This window comes from Amphibalanus amphitrite, unplaced genomic scaffold, assembly GCF_019059575.1.
Source record: "Amphibalanus amphitrite isolate SeventyFive unplaced genomic scaffold, NRLGWU_Aamphi_draft 000111F_arrow, whole genome shotgun sequence".
Classification (NCBI taxonomy): Eukaryota; Metazoa; Arthropoda; class Thecostraca; order Balanomorpha; family Balanidae; genus Amphibalanus; species Amphibalanus amphitrite.
The window spans coordinates 6,607-26,557 of NW_024881606.1; the positions used below are offsets into that span (position 1 = coordinate 6,607).

Here is a 19,951-nt window from a genome sequence, read left to right on the forward strand (position 1 = left end):
TCACGAATTGTTTAAACAGCGATCGAGAGACGATATACAATCAATCGATTGGTATTGGACGGTCGATGAACCTGAAGGAAGCAAGAGCGATCGTCAAGCATTGACTCAAAGGTTTTATCAATGCAGTTACGAAATAGACTACCACTCAGTTTGCTTTCGAAAGCTAGATATAGCCTTATTTGAGGAGTCGCTATCATAGTTGACGTCCTGTGAACTCACCATTGATAACTCTATCACTGCCCTCGTTGGTGGTCGCCGATCATCCCCCCCCCCTCCCCCGCTCCGCTGGTCAGTCTGACGTCATCGGCGTCCAATGAAGGCCGTCACCGTGGGGCCGGCGGACCGTCGTTACGGGGGGGGGGTCTGACATTGACCGCTGGCCAGTCGCTCCATCGACCGCCTCCGATGGAGGCCAGAAGGAGGTCGATTCGCCTATAGGTACCATGGGCGGGCTGACCAGCACGGGCTGGATAGGGTCCGGTCGGGAATGGAGACTGGAACTGGAGTTTGGCTGGAGTCTGGAACGTGGGTATATGATAGGGTAGGAAGGAGGGACGCCGATTATTTTGGAGGACGGTGTAGTGGAACGAACAAGCTTTGGTGCTGGATTAACTGTGGTTACTGAAAATCACAGAAACTTACTGAGATTCACTGAACTGACAAATGTGTTATGAGCTGTTTCCTGTAACCGATGTCACTGCTGTTGGAAACAAAATTCAACGTCACAGTGAACATGTTACGGTCCAAATACGCTATCGGGGATTTTGGGTTCAGTTCCCCAATCCCCAGTATTGTGAGTCACATTGCGTAACGTTCCCTATGGCATGTCCGTGTAGCACCACGCGGGGCCGACTCGGATGACATTCGTCCCCGTCCGCTCGGCCGTTACGGGGTGCATTTAATTTCCGGCCGCCGGCATGCCATCTGCATGACTCAGACCTGTGTGCAGGTCTGCTTGTCCGGTCTCTCGTCTGCGTAGATGTCTCGTACCGCCGTCATACCGTTCTCTATTTCGGGACGGGCTAAGTATCAGTTGTCCCGATAAGTTGCGATAGCTCGGTGTCCTTAGCGGCGCACTGGCCAGGAGCGGTCGCGGTTTGACCGGGATCAGCGTCAGAAGCTTTATCTGACGGTCAAAGGCACAGTGATAATCCTCAGACTTGGCCGTCAAACCTGAGATAAATACGCTGATGAGTGGAAAAGCTGCTGCCCGTCACCGTCCGAAAGTCACCACGCTCCACGGCTATGGTGGTTTTGGCACTTCTTTACGGTTTACCGCTCTATTTCTTCCTGACAATTTATGACATTTTTCTACTGGCGTATTTCACAACTGGGAACTCCCGGAAAGGTTCCCGTAGTTTCTCACTGTCTGTGTTTAACGTTCCACGGCGTGCCAGCCGTCTACACCACGGCTGGCTGAGCTCTGGTGGCTCTGATACCTCGAGTCTTCTGCGGGGTCAACGCTCGATGGGCCGTGCGGGACGGTTGAGCAGTTCCCCTCTGCCAGGCTCACGCGTGTTATGACGTCACGTGTTTGTCCGTTGTCCTGTCACGGTACTGCTGATCTTGTTTGGTTTTATCTGATCTGATGTGGTATGGTCTAGGGTGTTATCTGGTGGAACTGATGTCCAGCGGGAGGCGAGGATAGCGGTCGATGGAGGACCGAGTTCATATGAAGGTCCGCTCGATGAGGGCGATTGATTACCTGTGGGTTCGATCGATGCTTGTTACACCCTGTCCCGCTCTGCTCTGTTAATTACTCAAGCCTGTAGCCCTCTGACCTGCGACTCAGATCCCCAAAACACTGACCATTCTCGCCCTGTGATCTGACCTGATCTGACCTGACCCGACCCCTGTTCTCGCCAGGTGGAGGAGCGGCTGACTGTGCTCGAAGGGGAGCTCCAGACTGCCAATGACACCATCACGCAGCTCAAGCATGACCTGCAGCTCAAGACCGAGCTACTGCACATCTACAACAATGACTTTGACGAGTCGGGATCGGAGGCAGGTCAGTGTCGACAGCCGTAGCCGAACGGAATGGCGAGTGTCCGTGTGGTATAGATCCTTTTTTAATGCTTAGGGTGGACAGGTGGACTGGACGGGTGGTTTACTTGGTTTCCTTGACATTCAACTCTAGTATCATTAAGTAACTGTCGAATGGCGTGCATTAAAGCCGTATGCGTGTGGGCGACTGCTGAGGTCGCCCGGATCGATAAGCGCAGCTGTTTTTCCTTCGTTAGCCTTGTGGCTGAAGATATTAAATAGGGTTTGTGTGTTTTTACGAATTGGGAACGGGTACTGGTAGAATAAGGTGATAAATATTGTCACCGACAGTCGACGACAAATATGCTGTTCAAGGTGGACGATAAACACAACACAGAGCGAAACGTTGAAATAAAAATTGTGTTTGCTTTTCGAAATTCACAACGTAGCAAGTGGTTAATTTTGTTTTGGTAATTGAGTCCTACTCCTGCCTATTAAAGGTAGTGTGCCAGCTTTCCTGGACTGTATGGAGTTAATGGCCCAGATAAGGAGAACCGGATTTTTAGAACTTATCCATACCTTCAAAACTCATGGAAACGTCTTAAATTCTTCAAATTTTGAGTACCCCAGTGCGAAATTCGCCCCGACGGGTTGTCGGTCGTACCCCAACCACATTTCACACCACTATGAACAACAAATGCACACACTGAAATCGCTATTACCGATATGCTCATCCAATCAAGTTTCGATAAACCCGTTCATCATCATCTCTTGCGGTTTCGAACACGCCTGTTAGGTGGTGCGGTAGACCGCGCCCAAAGCCAGGGCCCCGGTAACGTGAGGTAGCCGAGTCGGGGCAGCGTGCGCTGACCCAAGCCGGGGCCGCGCGTCCTCCCGGTGTCATGTGATAGCCCGGGGCTGCCCGCGGGGATGCGGTAGACCGCGCCCAAAGCTGCGGCCCCGGCTTGGGTCAGCGCACGCTGCCCCGACTCGGCTACCTCACGTTACCGGGGCCCTGGCTTTGGGCGCGGCTTCTGCTCATACTTTGTGGTGCGGTGGTGGTGCGTCGGGCCGCGCGCTCTGACTTCGGCCAAGCAAAAATGCGTCAGCTGATCATTGTCATTTCTGCCACTTGCGTGTGGTGAAATGGGGTCATAACTTAAGAGACGGCTTTTTCATATCAATTATTTTACATAAAATCATATTTCAAACCATAAATAATGTTCGACAGCCAAATAAAAGAAACAATACCAATACAGGCTTACAGTTTAAGGCTCGACATTGTGTTGTCTACGATTAAACAGCTGATAACTCATTCCCGTACGTCGTAACTCTATAATGACCTTTGCTTATTGTCACATGTGCGCCGCATTCGCGATTGTTGCCGACGCCTGTTTGCAGGTCAGCCCACTACAGTTGTTATACATATCGAAAAACCGATAAACTTTTTGGCGAAAAAGGTACTATTCCAGACCCATTTTTGACTTTTTTGCGATATTAGGTAAAAACAGAAGCTTCTTATCCTAGGAAAAATAAAATGGGAAATCTTTCAAAGGTGGCACACTACCTTTAACGATAGACGCCGTATCACACGGATAGCCTGTGGCAGGTCTCTGTTCCATTGACCGGTAACTGCCACGGACCAAACGATAGGGGAGAGACTGACCGTAACCGCCGAACTCGAAGGCGGAGACGCCCGTCTGCTCTCCGGAGCACCGCCGACGGAACGAGAGCGTGACATTCGGGGAAGACACTGACTTCTGAGGGATGCTGGGATCCGTCGGCGATGCCGTCATCTGTTGGAAAATGCTGTCATCCACCTGAGAGTTCTGTCATCTGCCAGAGTACTACCATCTGTCGGATGATACTCGTATCTGCCGGGACTTTGTGTGATCGGATTCGGAACATCCTGTGGTAGCGATTCAGCATATCGCTTTGATCGACACGTCTGTCTGTCTCGCAGCATTCTAAAGCATTCTGCATTTGTTTATTGTTTGTCCATATTTCGTATTTCGTTGCCCTGTCTGACGTCCGTTGTTGGTTTGTGATGTGCAGGCTGCAGATGCATCAGCTTCCAGTGTGCGAAATGTACAATGCATAGTCCATACAGATTGTCCACAATCGGGACAAAAACTGAGACTACTGGCACCCTCAGTGAGGCACCCCGTCCTGTTTTTACGGAGTACGTGCTCAGTGTTCACATATAAACTGAACGGGACGTGGCCTGATGGAGGGAATGACGTCCTGTCCCCGCACGGCTGAGGCCTGGTAAATGGTCAAATCGTGACCTAAAAGCCGTAGTCATCGGATACGGTGTCTTTTCTGTGCTGCCCGGTGGCGCGGGGTTCTCAGAAAAACTGGGTCCTCCGTCACGACCCTGGGTAGTTTTCTCTGACAAAAAGGACGGGATGTGCGGCCGTCTCGCTCTCTAGGTTATAAACATGGTGCCTGAGGTCGGCTCTCGATTCATTTCGTCGTGTTTTATTCGACTGTCACAGTCTGCTGATCCGAACCTCACAGTCACGGCTGGGGCGAGAGAGCCGACGCGGCTGGTGGTCAGGGCTAAAGGTCAGGCCAGCGGCCAGAGGTCAGGCCAGGAGCGTGCCTGATTAGCCCGGTTAGTGTCCCGTTAGATCGGGTCTCTTAGCCCTGAATATGTGATCAGCGCAGTGATCAGGCTGATGATATTTCAGTGGCGTGTTTTTCTGGTGATCAGTGGCTCCTTGACTTACTGTGCCTCATGCCTGCGTATGCGATATTTATGTTGAGTTTTTGTTGAGCTGATTAGTGTGTGGTGGCTTCAATGTCAGAGTTCTCTGGAAAGTGGAGATCCTTGTGGCCTTAATGCAGTGGGTGGTATAGAATAGATTATAGACCATATACCACTATATCTATTCATAGATATATAGTAGTCTATAAATAGACCCTTCCCTAATGGGTTATTTGATCTAATATACCGGGTCAGGTGACCAAAGCTTTGTACGGGCTTTGAAGCGGTTCCGAGTTCTTCACGACGCTGGCAAGGCGGCCGAGTGGTAACGGATTACTGATATATGACGGTGGGGCAGATAAGATACCCACCTTCCGAGTGCCGGTGGTTTGAGTGACATGTTTTTCACGGGAACGGCACGGCATTAGGCCGCGGTCAGGTGACTAGGCTGTAAATACATACGAACTGCTATCGCCCGAGATGTAAGCTCGCCCCGACCCACTTGTAATGTAATGGAGTGCATTTAAGTCCAAGTACGCCGGTGAATGTATGCTCCCCATTCACAATATTTCTCTATGTACGCGCCGGTAAATGTGTGATCTCCTTTCTTCCTTCAAGAACCCCATCGAGTACATTCGCACTGGAAAATGTGCGATCCCCTTCCTTTTCTTCAGTCACCCCACCGGGTAACTATGTACGCGCCGGTAAATGTATGTTACCACTCCCCTAGCTACGCCATTTGGTATGTAGTATGTTCCAGCCGGTAACTGTGTACCCCCTTCTTTCCCAGGCACTCCGTCGGGCATGCGGCACGCCGGCCTGGAGATGCTCCAGGCGCGCACTTCGCAGCTCGAGAAGGAGAACAGTGAGCTGCGGACGGAGCTGCAGCAGCTCAGTGAGAGCACAGAGACGGCCGAGGGACGCGAGAAGGCCCTGGTCGACGATGTCGTCTTCGAGCTGAGTGAGTGGAAATGGGGGCTTACGTTGGCTGAGTGTCGACTTGTTAGTGCTACTTTTTAGTGTCATAACTAAGTGCAAACATTAAGGGGTTTGTTTGAACCCAGAATGGTTGTTTTTCTCGGCTAAACTATATAAGTTAAGGTTTACGTTACTTTTTGTGAATTATTTCTTAGCACTGCAGAAATCTTGCCTAAAAATAGTGGTAGAACTTTCATCGGTATGCACTAGCGACCCACTGTGTAGCGGCTAACGGGCGTCCGCTGCTGCCGCTGGGGCAGTAACACTTTGTCCCCGGGCTGCCTGAGCTGTACCGTTACACCCGTCCCTTCCACACTATCAGCAGCGGCGATCCGACACTTCCCCTGGATGTCACCTGAAATATACCAGTGTCCTCTGAAATATATTCAGCCGCATTGACTCCCGAGGCCAGCTCGGACTCTCAGAAACACTTCCTGGAGCCACATTTGGTCAGCTAGTGCGTGTCGATGTCACGCAGTTCGCCGCGCTGTGCGTATGCTAAGTTCGTATATTCAATTCATGAGCTCAGCCCGTTGGCGGACCATACGTCTTGTCAGACCGTATTGGGGTGACGTCGGCTCTCCCATTCGGCCGCTCTCGACCGCTATTCACTGGGACGGTGACTGAGTGGTATCTATGCAGGTTCAGAGACCCGATGGACGGATGTGTGTGATCCCTACCGACAGTCGAGAGATGACCCCGAGAAGGGTCAGACCGGCGTGCCCTTTGTCCTTGAAAAGGGTCGTTGGTTAGCTGGGGTCTAGCATTGTTTCAGTGTGGAAGCTGATCTAGGAAGAAGACCCGCAGGCTGATGGCTATGCGTAAGGGACGTAGCTGTCAGTTTCAACCCGTCATTCTCGAGACATTTCCGCTTCAGCAGAATACACTTACAGCAATATCAGGCGAGCTCGGTCTGGAGCGTGCAGCCAATGTGAATTCCGGGGTAGGCAGGTACAGAACAACCTCTAAAAGCTTCCGTAAACACCAGTCCGTAGGTGCTGTCCCGTTGTAATGCAGTTGGTGCAATGCAAGGCGGATTCTGTTGTACAACTCTGGCGTTGTTTTCGGCCGGGGACGGCTACTGCCCGGCTCCGGTGCCGGAGACAGAGACGGTAAAAACTGGTCACACTGGTGCGATGGTGGAGATAGGACACTGCTGTCTGGACTGACACGGTGTCAACGGGAAACAAACGGGCTGTCAGTGATGGTGTTCCCCGGAGGGGGAGGGAAGGGCAAGAGATGTATGTTGCTGGTGAGCGGCAGCTAGTTGTATACCTACTTTGACAGGGTGGCTGGTGCTTTGCGAGGGCGTAGGAAAAAGCGATGCCTCAGACGTCTACAGCTACGATGGGTGCGCAATGTTGGTTTATACCTAGTATGTTTTATGAGGATTATCGGGTAAAGGATTATCTCTCAATGTGACTCTAACCAATTACAGGTAGATAGATGCTATGAACAGAGCTATTCCAGTCCCAGACCTTGCCACCTAACCATGGGTTTTCGTTTGGTCGAGTCATGCCGGGAGTTGTGCATTACGCCGCTCGCCGCACTCCAGTGATCTTCAACAAGTGATGTCCGCCCGGGCCAACGCCCTGTCATGTCACGGTTCCGCGCTGGCTGGGGGTATCATCGTCTGGTGTCGGTCTAGCTGGCCGGCGAGTTACCATGATTTTACTCTAGTGCTGAAGGCTGGTTAAAACGCTGTCACCTTCGTCCCGGCGTAGAATGGGAAGTGATGGGCGTTACCGACCATTGCACTCCGTGCGCCCTAAGCCCCCAAATCAGCATCATCGTCATCAAAAAGTGAAGTGTTGTTATAGACACCAGGACGCAGGTGTCTATCAGTTAATCCGCGACGTGGGTGGCAGACGTGAGCCCGTCTTAGAGCAGGGTTCACCCCCTACCGAGTCATTCTCGAGCCCGGCTTAAAGCAGGGTTCACCTCCTACCTAGTCAGACGGCGTTGAAGGGCCGGTACAGAACTCCCACCAAGTGCGGTCAAGTGCTCTGACGCACCTGTTCCTCATAACTAAGTCGGGTTTCCTGGGCCCTGATGGACTGAGTGCAACGGTAGCCACGCAGAGTCCGCGTGGGTATGGGTGGATTAGTGTCTGTCCTCCCGTACTCTATCTGTTCTACCGCTCCGTCCACCAGCCCCGGCGGGTGTCGTGAAGGCCAGTGGCTGCTGCGAACAGGTGCAGTTATTGCGGATGCTAATGTGATGCATCGACTGGACAGCGAGGACAGCTTCCAAGACCGGATGTGCGGCAACTGTTGAATACCAGCTGGCTGGTTTGTCAAGCTAGAACTTATAACACATTTCAGTTGTGTTGATTTGCGCAATTGTTGGTCAGTATTTTTCATTGATGCTGATGAGATACGAATTGTAAAAATGACTGGTGCAAAGGCAGGATAAGAAGCCGGGCTGCGATGCACTTGGAGAAGTTTGAAGTGCTTTTATCAGGTCTGTCTATTTCCGAACAAAGACCTTGCTGACGTATGGTGCAATCGGATACAGCCTAGGGCCGCGATAAGATAAATCCACGTTAGAGTTCAGCAATACATCGGTATATGATAAATCATGCCTTCATGGGAACTGAATGGATCACTTATCATGATGGTAGGCTAACCCTTTGTAAACGTTTTTATGTCGTTCGGCCAATACTACGGCTTAGGAAACCATGAAGAGATATAGACAGATATATTCATTGCATTACATCACAACATGGCTCCATTTCATCACAAATTACGCCTCTGGCAGTTGGTTACTGTGACACCTCTGTAACAACTGAGCACTCTTGACCAAAACAACATCCCAGTGCCATCCCAACGTTCTTTCTTTCCACATGAGCCGCTCTGCGTTTTACCAACACCACTAGCCTGCCCTGGCTCGTTTCATTTCAGTCGCCACCTACCTCAAGACCTCGACGCGCTGTCTTCCACCCCGTGCCTCTTTCCCCTCCTGACCACGCTATCTAACACGTCCTTTTACCGCCCTCTCTAGTCTAACTGTAGTGACCATCTCCTCCAGTCTCACTGACCGTCTCTACCGTCCCTCAGCCGACGCCAACCAGACGATCCGCTCGCTGTCGGACGAGCTGGCCAGCCGTGTGGACGAGCACATGAGAAATCAGGAGGAGGTCACCTGTCTCCTGGCTCAGGTAAGGATAGCCGTGTCGACGAGCACATGAGGAACCAGGAGGAGGTCACCTGTCTCCTGGCTCAGGTAAGGATAGCCGTGTCGACGAGCACATGAGGAACCAGGAGGAGGTCACCTGTCTCCTGGCTCAGGTAAGGATAGACGTGTCGACGAACACATGAGGAACCAGGAGGAGGTCACCTGTCTCCTGGCTCAGGTGAGGATAGCCGTGTCGACGAGCACATGAGGAACCAGGAGGAGGTCACCTGTCTCCTGGCTCAGGTAAGGATAGCCGGGTGGACGAGCACATGAGGAACCAGGAGGAGGTCACCTGTCTCCTGGCTCAGGTAAGGATAGCCGTGTGGACGAGCACATGAGAAACCAGGAGGAGGTCACCTGTCTCCTGGCTCAGGTAAGGATATAGTTCTTCAACTGTCTTTCGTTTGCATATCATCCGCAATGGCCGTTCGCCACATTTTGTGTGTGTTATGGCATGTATTGAACGAAAAATGTTTCCGTCGGGAATTTAATGTCAGTCGAGGACATTGGCCATTCCCACTGCTCCCATTTGAGCGGACTGCCCTCCGCTCTGTCTGACGCTCTCCCCTCTCTCCCGTCCCTCAGCTGGTCGACAGTCAGAGTCGCGCCAAGCGGCTCTCTCAGGAGAATGACGAGCTGCAGAGCTTCGTCAGCGCCTCGAAGGAGGCTCAGTCGGAGCTGGCGCTGGAGCTGGCGGACCTCAAGGACAAGTACGCTGAGCTGCAGGCCATGTACCACGACGCCCAGCAGCTCATACGGCGCAGAGAAAAGAAGGTACGGGATGCAGGAGCGCTACGGTGACATAGAGAAGGGGTGGTTAGGGGAAGGGAAGGGGACACGGAAGGGACGAGCAGCGGTACAGTGATAAGAAACGGGAGGGAAGGGAAGGTTTTCCCAGATTTTCATCCCTTTCATGCCTTCCCAGAGACAGCGGAACATCTGTTTATCAAAGTAGTGTTGGAGTACGAAAAACAAAAGATGAATGATTAATTCAAATAATATGAGTTTATACAATAAACCATTTGATGGCGGGTGTATGTAATATGTATTGTATATCCATGTGTTGTGTTTTAGCACATAAGTCCGTCGCCCTTGTGCCTCTGTCAGTATCCCATCTGTGTGCCTGTACGTACCCCTGTCATACACGGACTGCCCTCTTTCTGACCACCCCTGTCCCCCGCCCGTCCCCAGAGCGCCTCGCAGCGGAGCAGTTACCTGGGCGGCGTGGGCGGCCAGCCCGACTCTCTGGCCTCCGAGCTGGAGTTCTCACTGTCCTCTCTGGGCTCGAACGACTCGGGCGTAAGCCCGGCGCTGGGTATCAGTCCGTTCGGCGCACCGCCCTCCCGCAGGTCAGTGGATAATCTTAGTTGTCAAACACTGCAACCAGGTCAGTTGCCAAAATGTTCGTGTAGCTCATTTTTGTAAATGAAATACCAATTTGTGATTGCGTCTAATGTTTTGTATTGATGTGGGTTGCGTTACACTTCTCAAAATAGAGAAGTTTGTGGTTGCATGAGTCTGGTATATGCACTTTCCGCGATCTCTCCTAGTATCTTACGTCTTCTGGTCCATCCTCCGTCCCAGTCCCCGAATCTGACCCTGTGATCTGACCCCCTATTCCCCTCCCGACAGTACCCACAGTACGGCCACTGTGGTGAGCGCGGCGCCCTACCGGTCGGCGTTCGACACGGTGCGCTGTGCGCGCGCCGTGGCGCCGACACCGGCGGCCGGTGACGGCTCGGCGGCCGGCGGCGGCGTGGCCTCCCTCACCCAGTCGACTGGCCTGGTGTCGGCGTCGGCTCCGGCCTCTGTGCGCGTCAGCAGCCGGGTGTGGGGAGCCGGTGCCGGCGCTGGGGCCGCCCCTGGAGCTGTGGGGACCGGCGCGGCGGCTGGTGGCGGCGACTCTGGTGCCTGGATGCAGGACGGGGCCAGTGTCACCAGTGACTCCGAGTGCAGTATTGAGATGGACGACTGCAGCGAGCTGGAGTACCCGTGAGTTTGGGGAGAGGAGGGTCTGGTGAGGGAGGGGAGTGTCCCGTGTGGTTGAGGAGGAAGGACGGGGTGCGTGAGTTAGGGACTGATTGGAGGGTCTGCGAGTGGGGAGGGAGGCGAGGGAAGATCCCGAATCAGTGATAAAGCTCGCGGTATTTAAACTCGCTCTGATTCCATCCCGTGTAAAAATTCCAAAGGCGTGTATCGTGGTTCCTAAACCCGTCCCGCTCAGTGTTCCAGCAGGATATCTCGCACTTTATCTAACCCTGTCCCATGCCCTTCCAGTGGGATATCTCGCGGTATCTGAACCCGACCCGTGCCCAGTATCTGATCCTGTCCCTCTTTGTTCCAGTGGGATATCTCGCGGCATCCCCGGAGTGCCCGGCTCGCCCGATCTGCGCGCTGCCCTCCACCGGCTCGGCCCTGGCTCCAAGCTCGGCTCGGACGGAATGCGCACACCGGAGAGCATCATGTCGCTGGGCTCGAGCCGCGGCTCGCTGGGCGGATCGCTCGGCAGTATGGGCTCATCGTCCGGCTCCGGCTGGAAACTGCCCGAAAAACTGCAGGTGGGTGTCGGCGAGGCGCGGGGAGATGCGGCTCCAGCGCTTGTGGAGCGGCGAAGTCTGGGGTAGTCTGGTTTACTGGCTTTCGATCGATGGCTTCTTAAGTTTGCTTTAGAAATATTTCATATCCGATATTTTTGCTTCACATAGCTAAGGTACTAAGATGTATTTAATAATTTTCTGGACCTGTCATCTAAAGCATGCATCGCACTGCTTATTCATAGGATTGCTGAGCGAATTACAGAAAGTCCATGTTCTCTGACTGCCTCACTCCTCACTGTGCCTTGCCATGATTTGATTTCGCCCGGTGTCCCCCCCCCTTCCCTGCGTCCCGTCGCTAACCCCGTCCGTCTGTTCCGCTCAGATCGTGAAGCCGATGGAGGGCTCCCTCACGCTCCACCACTGGTCTCGGTTGGCCACGCCGCACCTCGGTGGTCTCCTGGATGCTCGGCCCGGGGTCAGCAGCCGCGGCGAACGCTCTCTGGCCGAGCTGAGCAGTGGGGATGAAGGGGACGGAACGTCATCAGATGAAGAGGACCCGGCCGTGTCGTATAAGGCGCCCACACTCACCGGGGGGCTGACGTTTACGCTGACGAATTGTACGGTGCTGCATCCGGACGATACGACGCAGCTGACCAGCAGGTGAGGGGACTGGAAGGGATAGACTAGGGGGTAGAGGGACATTAGTGGGGTATAGTTGGGCTGCTAGCCTGCTACCACCGCGGTTCCCGAGTTCATGGTGATTAAAAACGACTTCCTGGTTGCAGTTTAACCCTTGGGATGGTTAACAGCTCTTGGAATACGCGCTTTAGGGATTGTCTTGACTGACTAGGCGTTGAGGTAATGATTTAGTTTTCAGCGCATTTCACTTTTGTTTGGACTACAGGAAGGCCGAGTCAACTGGGTTGTGTGATTTTGTGAGACACTTTGTCGCTGGCCGTTTTTGAGCACTAACGCCACTCTCTCCTCTTTCCAGTCTGCAGGGCGGCCAGATGTCCACCCTGCCCGTGTCGCTCTCGTCCTCTGCCTCGGCGCCGCCGTGCTCCTCCACTCTGTCTCGGCGTGCCTCGGCCGCCTCCACCTACACATTCAGCACACACCTCGGCCTGGCGCGGGCGCTCCACGAGCGCGGCCTGACACCGTCGGTGGCGGGTTCACCGCCTCCCAGCGGACTCTCTACTCCGGCTAACAGCCCGGAGACCAGCCGACCGGGCAGCCCTGCGCCGGGCGCGCCGGCCGGCAGTCCGCCACAGCCGGCGCTCTTCAAAGGTCAGCAACGAGGTGGGTCAAACGACCACCCGGCTGAGGGGGAAGGGGGATGGGGAGATGTAGGTTCATGAGTCTGCTTGTCGAAAGGTTTTTGAAAAAGTTTTAAAAGCTGGTTGACGTAAAATTATCGATGCTGAACTGTCTTTTGAAAAGTTGGGATAGTTCGTCATTGTTTGTTTCACTAGTGACGTATCGGGTTAAGTATCTTGACAGTCTTGTTGCTGTTCTCTCCGACATACCGTTTTCCGACCGCGCAAAGTGTTATCTATCTGACATTCTGATTTGAACACACTTTTCGCCCTCCCCAGTCTCTGTGACATATTCCAGATCCCGTGTCTATCGTTCAGCACGCTGCTCTCTTCCCCGCAGGTCTGATGGACGTCGGCAAGACGCTGTCGCTGGGTGCCGAGCTGATCCGTCGCACCTTCTCCCCTGGCGATACGCCACGCGCGCCGTCCTACTCGCGGAACCAGGAGCCACAGCGCGAGGAGGCGCCGGCGGACGGCAGCCCGGCCGCCCGCTCGCCGCTGAACCGCCGTGTCCGGCACCAGATGTCACTAATGGAGCGGCTTCAGCGGATCGGTCTGCAGGGTATCCTGGGCGCCGACGGCCAGCCCGTGTCGGCAGCTCGGAGCCGCGCCGGTGTGGGTATCGGTGCAGCGGGCGGAGCCATCACCCGCGGTCAGCTGGGCGCGCCCGGCCGGCCCGGCAGTGGAGCGCTGAAGGGTCGCCTGGCGCTGCTCGGTACGGTGCAGCAGAGCGGGCGCGGCAGGGCCGGACGGGCGGCCGCCGCTGGCCGCGGCCGCGCGCGGCACCTAGAGGACTGTGTGGGCACGGTGGGTGTGCTGGCCGCCGGCAGAAAGGGCGGCTTCTTGTGATTGTCGGAGCGGTCCGCGGCGGCCGGCAGGCCACGGTAGACGGGTGACGCTATTCCAGTGATCCTAGGAGCCAAAGGCACGCGAGCTGCGCCCCCAACCCTAGCTGTGATTTGACGCCGCTGCAACGGCGAGGCAGCGGGGAGTAGTCACTCAGCTGTACTTAGGCTTTACAGAGAGTGAGAGAGGTCTGTGAGCCCCAAAACGACACTCAGCTCAAACGCTGACTTGTAGAGCTGGGTGGATAAATTCACCCGTGCAGAGTTGTTTGCTCACATTCAAGGTGATTTTAGTGCGGTCGCTTTTGATGAATTTCCCCTGCCCTCCTTTATGACTCGCTTGATCGGTGCAATATGTTTGAGAGTAGTCTTTGTCCGTAGTCCGTGATCGTTTAAAGCTTTTGTCGCGTTGTCGTTGGTCATATTTTATACTAGTTATTTTTACATGTGATGTCATTCAGGAGTAGCGGCGGTTTGTTCAGTTTTAATGATCAAATCGACGGGCCAGAGAGGCGAGCTTCCCGGTACAAACGGCCACCAGCACAGCCCGTTTGTGTGCGTGTCTGCGCGCGGCCATCCATCGAATTGAGAGACTCGGGGTTCGAAATCCGCCGGCGCTCCATAGTGAACTGTGTGCGTGTCTGAAATATGAATAAACATAGATGGACTTGTCAGTTCTGTTTGGAATTGGAAGTGTTTGCGGAACGTTCTGACCGGTCGGAGAATGGCCCAGTGGGAAAGGGCGTCAGCCTCATAACTCGGAGGCAGCGAGTTGTTGTTGTTGGTCTCCCCGGGTCGGCTCACGGCCGACCGTAGCCCAACGGCTCTTGGTGACTGAGGTAGCCGCGGCTCAAGGCCGCCACGGCCCCGCCGTCCCGAAGCTGCGTAGGGTCCGGTCTGATATTGCCGAGTAGGCGGAGCCTCGCGCCAGCCAAGCACGGGCACCTCAGCAGCACGTGCTCCGGCGTGTCTGGGCCCTCGCGACACACCAGGCAGCGCGCCGCCGGGCAGGCCAGATCACTGCACTGTGGGCAGTCGCGCTCGGGGCGGCGTCCGATTCTGTGAAGGTAGCTCTGCGAGCGGCTCCAGTGTCCCGCCCGCAGCTGGTGGACGTTGACCGCCTCGTCGCGAGACTCCAGGAGCACCGGCATCGGCATCCGGTCTCCCATGATGGTTTTGAAGAAGCTGTCTGGCCAGCTGCGACGCCATGCCTTGGTGGCGGAGCGGCCGACTGCCTTCACCATCGAGCGGACGTCCGTTGGGACGGCGTCTTGCGACAGGCTGGATGCCTCTTTAGCCAGTACGTCCGCTCTCTCATTGCCGGGTATTCCGCAGTGCGCTGGGATCCACTGCATGAAGACTCGGCGTCCTCCGTCCGTGAGCGCCAGGAGCAGTCGCCATACGGCGGCGCCGAGTGCTGTCGCCTGGCTCCCAGCCCCACTCGCCAGTGTGGCGAGCGCCGCCTGCGAGTCGGCGCAGACGATGACCGGGCTCTCCGCCAGGCCGCCCTCCAGCCGCAGCAACATCTCCAGTGCCCCGCGGATCGCCACCAATTCGGCGCGGGTGCTGCTGCATATCCTGCCCGCAGGGGCTCGGAGCTCGTGTTCCTCGCCTGAGGGGAGGATTATCAGCGCTCCACTCCCTCCGGCTGAGACACCTCCCTCCGCCGAGCCGTCGCTCCACACCCATACGGCGTCGTCTGGGAGGGTGGCCAGATGCTCCTCCGCTCTCTCCCGCCGGACGTCGGGTGGTGCTGTGCGGCTGATGTGGTTGCCGATGTCAAGTCTAAACTGGACCCTGGTGTCATCGATCCACGGCGGGATGGTGACGTGCAGGCGCTCCTCCACAGGTACAGTGGGTCTATTTAAGATCTCCAGAGCCACCACGTGGCGCTACGGTCGGGGTAGGGCGAGTCCAAATCCCGAGGGGAGCGAGGTCACCGGTCATTGTGGGGGAAGGAGGGAGGGGGGGGGGGGGTGACGCGCTGCTATCGCGGCGTGGAGCGTGCGTAGCGCCGGGAGTGGGCCGCCCGCCAATGCGCCGCGGCTGAGGGGAGGGGAAGCTGGTTGCGGGTGCGCTCCCTCAGGTATGGTGGTATCTCGGGTGCAGTGTCCTGAAATTGATTTTTAGGAGAGTGTGATTGAAGCCGCAAGGACGTCAGTATTTCAAAAGGACGTCGATATCGGTGCGGAGCCTCAGCCACTGAAGATCCCTTAAATCTCTTAAAATTAGCGATTTTCACTAGCAATTTTGACTAATAGCATCTGAAGGCACCTCAAAGGATCATATATAAACACAAAGTAATGCCAGTTTACCCCTAGTACAATATAAATTTCAATCATTCACCACAAACACCAAAACAACACTTTGAAGATGTCTAGTTCTTGTCCATGATCGTACACAAGTCAATAACAAATATGCTTCAACAAAAATCAGCCCAAGAGCCAGCGGCTATCACTAAATATTGACGTCATAAGAGGGATATTATATCGAGCAAGAGGAGTGACGTAAAAAAGCAGACGTCCAAACAAAGAGGTGGAAAACCGTTAGGAATATTAATTTCCATAGCTTCCTGTTATGAAATTCAATTAAGAAAACTCCAAGGTAGACGCTGAATTTTTCTTGGCTGGAAAAAATGTGAAATCATTGTGCACTTTTCAGTTTTGTACCGACGTCGATTTAATGGGAATGACAAGGTCAATCGACGTCCCCAACATTACGTGCATTTTTTAAGCCAAGGACGACATACTTTAATTAAAACTGTTGAAATTCGGTAACTTTATTTTAATTCAAATAAATAAACACAAACTTTTTCCCCAACCACTATCAACATATGCAAAATTAACTACTTTTGAAGGGTAGGTTCAAGGGGCAGCGCTACCCCGTTACTGTGACCTTCTGAGGGGAAAAAATAATTAAATATGTTACAGTGATTTGATACAAAAGGTATGTTGTGTGCTTATAGATAAATGTCGAAGTAATATATTCGCATGATTCATTTTTATCTATACACTGCACAGTTACTAAAACTGAAAAGTGGAAAACGACGTCCTCAGATCCCTCTATTCCAACGTCTTTTCTCCTTCATATGGCAGCTATTACCTTCACATGATAAAGGAAAAAAACTATACATATCTGACGCACAGAAAACGAAAATAAAACCGCGTTGTTTACTGTTGGGCAGTTGGCCAGCGGTCTATGGCCTTGCCAGCGGTGTAGGAAACGGGAGTTGAGTATAAGAGTGGGTTTGTGAGGCCTTGGGGTATATTTATTATCATTTTGCATAGCTGTGTTTTTAGGCCACAGAGGTGATATTTCTTTTTGTTAGTTTGCTTTTAGTGTTCGATATACCTGTCGACTTTTATCTGTCAGGGACGTCGTTTGGCTTTCCGGGACGTCGCAAAGAGAATCTGTTCGGGTGTGGGTTTCCACCCAAATTCACGAAAATCAGGACACTGCTCGGGTGGTGTTTCACCACTGATATCTGCTGACGTCACACTTGTGGTAGTGTTGGAGCAATGGGCTTGTTGACGTCTCCGTGGAAACCCAATTTGACACGTAGTAATAGCAGCGTCCTGCGATCGCCGGTGAAACACCACCCTGTTCATGTGAAGCCAGCAAGAATGCGACTGAAGGGAATAGCTATCTCAAACAAACGGGCAAGCGAAATGCAACGCCTCAAACTTGCAGCAAAAATGTTAACCAATCATAATTGAAATCGAGGACCTATACTTTCAGTCGATCCTTGCATGATGTGTAAGGCTTTTCTAAATTTATATTCAGTTACATAATTTCTTTCATTATTTGACACGCTCAACCATGATGGGTTTTTATCGGATCGAAAAGAATCACGAGTTGAAATGGGTCCAGAGAAACGACCAAAAATAAAAAAATGAAAATTCATGAAACTCAGCAAAACATTAAAATAAATATATAGGTGCGACAATTTTGACTTTGTTAAGAGGATAGGGGAAGTTGGGGCAATGCCGGAGTTGGGGCAAAGCCGAAATTCGAGATATTTCGAAAACCGTAAGACATGGATGCCACCTTTCAGTGATGCTCTGAGGCTTAAGTGACTACAATTATCGCATGTTTGTTACGAGTCGTCATTCGGAATACTTCGGCTGTGAGGGCGCCAAGAGCGTTTTCAAGGTACGCGTTCCTTGTACTACATGCGCCTTTGAAGCTGCATTTCTTACTCATTATGCTACCGTTTGTCTGGCCAATTCGGTCAAGTAATCTTCAGCATGTCTTTGCATAAGTGTGCTGCCTATTTGAAATTTATACGGCACGTTGAAAAGTTATGGGCCTGCAAATGAAAGTATGGCTGGCTGGGGTAATGCCGAAAACGTGCAATTACGCACGTTAAAGCACGCTACGTGGACTTTACTGCTGTAGAATAGCAACGCGAATTTTTAGTCACACAAATTACACTTTCAACCGACACAACGGCCTGTTACCTATAAGGATTTATTTACCTGGCATTTTCTTATTATATCACACAATTATAACTTCCAGTGTGCACCAAGCGTCCTCAAGCTCTTAAAACGCGTGTCAGCTTTGATAAATTCTGGATAAAGTTTGAGATAAAGTGGCAAAACATCAATGTCGGCATTCCCCGTAGATCATTTCTCCCATTTTCGGCTTTCCCCGCAGTCCGGGGCAACGCCGAAAAAGTCACTTCTTTGATATTTTTAGTTTGTGCGCTTAACGGTATGCGAATTCATCAAATGCGCCTGGTATGTTTGAAAGGCAAAAGACTGGCCTCTCGAATGACGCCAACAAGAATAGCTTATGTTGTCTACCTTGCGTGCTACGGGCGTCAGAAAAAAAGTATTCGGCGTTCCCCCAACTTCCCCTATCGGGAAAGATAAATCACCGTGCTTGTCAGTTGTCAGTATTGCAGTAAAAGGAAAGGTTTTGGCTAGTATCTAGATAAAACCAGAGCCGAGTGGGGCTCGAACCCACGATATCGCACTCGGCACACAGATCACCCAGCCCCAACGCTACGAACACCTGTCGCCCTGCGTCCCTGCGCAGCTTGCTGGATAGTGTTTCGGCCAAAATTATTCGTTGAATGTCTGACGTCTGTGAATGTCACGAGGCCAAGCCCAAAGGTAAATGAGGGAGCCGAACCAGGTGCTGAAAATGAGGCCGCCGCTTTCTGGTCCCGGCGTTTTATTCTCCGGGTGGGTTAGCCCCGTTGAGCGCTTAGCCTTCCGGGACCCTCTCAGAGCCGCGGTTGTTTTCGCCGCTCAGCCCATTCGAGATGCAAAGTTGATAGTCACACGAACTTTATTTGAGGCCCCAGAATATACGACTTCGAAGCTGATCGATTCTACAGAACCTTTTTCTTTCATCTAATGCATACATTTAACGGTGACTCCAGACTAGGCTGGTTTGGCTGGCCCTAAATAAGCTTCGTGTGACTATTAACTTTGCATCTCGACTGGGGCGCGCGGCGAAAACAACCGCGACCCTGAGTGGGTCTCGAAAGGCTAAACGCTGGACGGGATTAACCCGCCCGGAGAATAAAACGCCGGGACCAGAAAGCGGCCTCATTTCCAGCAACCGTTAGGCCGGGTTGAACCAGGCTGGACCGGGGTCTTACACCCAATCATGATCATTGATCATACAAAACAGAAGTTAGTTTCGGGTCATATATTCTTATGATTTTTTTATTGTTTAACTTATTTTGGCTTAGTTTTTTAACTCGAAACCTTATACCTACACAAAAATGCGATACTCGTCCACTTTTTCTCATCCCCTTTTAGCGACTAAATTTGACCTTAGTCCGATGTGACCCGTCATAAAAAAAAATCGCCGGCCATGACAGTTATTTGTCAATAGGCGCTCTACGCAAGAAACACCAGCCAGTCCAAAACTGGTGAAGGATATTTCTTGTGCTGGAACTATCTTCAATGAAAATTTCAGGCTATATTTAGAATCTTAATCCCTTGAGCTACTCGGCGCTCGGAGCATTCGCTAGTATTCCACTGCCAGCTGCATTATCAACATCGCAATCATTACCAACAATAATACCTATAGCATCATGCATTACCAGCATCACATATCAATATGCAGTACTTTGAGTGCGTCATATAGGTGACAATAGATAAACCGACCACGGCAAACCCATGCCTTTATCCTTTTCTTCCAAGCAGCCAGGCTACGGGCCGCCAGGCCCGCCACCGCGATATGGAACAGCGAGCCGGCTGGAATGCGTCATTTGCCTGCGGCAGCGCCCAGCTGCGCCGGGGCTGTTTGACAGGTAACCCGCACCGTGACCTCGCCCCTCCCCACCTCCCCGCCCGGCCCAGCTCGGTACTCTACTGACCTCCCCTTGAATTTGACATGGACTCGACTAAGGCTCAACGCCATCTAGTTACGTCTGGAGATCCTAAC

General features: G+C 52.8%; 2 protein-coding genes across 2 annotated transcripts; one reads left to right on the forward strand and one right to left on the reverse strand.

Annotated features, from left to right (window-relative positions):
• Nucleotides 1–1,866: 1,866 nt before the first annotated feature.
• Nucleotides 1,867–14,220, forward strand: LOC122380986 (trafficking kinesin-binding protein milt-like; the record flags this gene model as incomplete). Its single annotated transcript, XM_043364636.1, has 10 exons — nt 1,867–2,008; nt 5,484–5,654; nt 8,731–8,831; nt 9,434–9,622; nt 10,040–10,197; nt 10,481–10,840; nt 11,193–11,406; nt 11,768–12,045; nt 12,380–12,672; nt 13,042–14,220. Coding segments are annotated over 10 exons (2,415 nt in total), but the record flags the coding sequence as incomplete, so codon positions are not given.
• Nucleotides 14,221–14,346: 126 nt separating this feature from the next.
• LOC122380991 lies at nt 14,347–15,072 on the reverse strand. The gene has a single exon (XM_043364641.1). It carries the CDS (start codon nt 15,070–15,072, stop codon nt 14,347–14,349), a length of 726 nt encoding a protein of 241 aa, XP_043220576.1.
• Nucleotides 15,073–19,951: the final 4,879 nt, after the last annotated feature.